General features: G+C 60.3%; 1 protein-coding gene across 1 annotated transcript in view; it reads right to left on the bottom strand.

Annotated features, from left to right (window-relative positions):
* Nucleotides 1-1,223, bottom strand: part of HMCN2 (hemicentin 2) — a 180,999-nt gene that overhangs the window by 70,468 nt on the left and 109,308 nt on the right. Inside the window, exon 37 of the mRNA XM_013007377.2 lies at nucleotides 668-791. Coding sequence (XP_012862831.2) covers nucleotides 668-791 — 124 coding nt within the window. The remainder of the gene's footprint in view (nucleotides 1-667; nucleotides 792-1,223) is intronic.

Raw genomic sequence — 1,223 nt, 5'->3', positions numbered from 1 at the left:
AAGGAAGAAACCTGCCCTGCAGTCCCCTCCCCTCCACCCGAGGCCCTTTGTGGACCTCCACTGGCCCCCACCAAAGCCCACAGGACGGCCTTCAGGAGCAAGGGTGATGGTGAGTGTGCACCGGATAGGCTTCCTGTCTCCCCAGGGGCAACCTGTGAGGTGGGTGCTATTCTTTCTACCCCCACCCCACCCAGCCCCGCCCCGGGTCATAGATGAGGAAGCCAAGGTCCAGAGATGCAAACTGCGCGACCCAAGAACAGTTGGCTAGGAAGTGAAGAAGGTCGGTTGGAATCTTAGGCCCACTACACTCACGTGTCTGCTCCTGGCCACCACCCACACTGCCTTTCCAGAATGGTTTTTCCCCAGGGGACACACCACCGGGGATGCTGGCTAGGCTGCCTGGCTTTGGGCTTGGAACTACTGGTATACCTGGAGTTCCTCTCCCTATTTCCTCCTCCTTCCACTCCTGGTCACGCAGGCTGCCGCCCTTACCCACCTGCTCAGCACATGAGGCTCCTACCCAGGGAAGACAGGGACCTCCTCTCCCCAGCACCGCACAGCTCTCAGCCGGCCTCCAGGCACCAGCCCTTTTTCCTTTGAATGGAGCCAGAGATGTCCCCAGCCCCAGCTTCCCTGGACCGAGCAGGTCTCCGGGTCTCCGACTCACCGTGGATTTGCAGGACCACATCCTGGCGATCCTCGCCCACGGCACTCACGGCCACGCAGGAGTAGCTGCCGGCGTCAGAGGCCCGGGCACTGGCCAAAGTGAGGACCCGGCCACCAGGGAAGACCTGGGTCCCCAGAAGAGAGAACACGTTAGGGTGAGCATCGCTGACCTCCTGTCAAGGGGCAGCAGCCACCCCTCACATGCTGGCCCTGCTGACAAGCATAAGTGGGCAGCCGGCTCAGCACCCCAGAGACCCCCAGAATGCAGGGAGACCAGGCACCTCAAGCAGCCCCTGCCAATTGGCAGCCTTCAAGGACACAGGAGATCATAAATTCACCAACTTGTTTGGCCTACCGCTCTTCCCCCGCCCTTTTTTTCCCCCCAGTGGGAAAAAAGTGACTCACTGTCCTTCCGTCAATTAAAAACATTTGTATTATAGGCCATGATCTAGTGTAGGATCTGCTTTTGCCGCCCCGTTGGGCAGTTCCTTGGAGCCCTGGTGGGGTAGTGGTTACACACGGGGCTGCTCACCACAAGGCGGGCAGGCCGGAACCAG

This window comes from Echinops telfairi, unplaced genomic scaffold (assembly GCF_000313985.2).
Source record: "Echinops telfairi isolate 266 unplaced genomic scaffold, ASM31398v2 ScPeMD7_22;HRSCAF=79, whole genome shotgun sequence".
NCBI classification, from domain to species: domain Eukaryota; kingdom Metazoa; phylum Chordata; class Mammalia; order Afrosoricida; family Tenrecidae; genus Echinops; species Echinops telfairi.
This window is presented reverse-complemented; position numbering and strand designations above follow the sequence as displayed.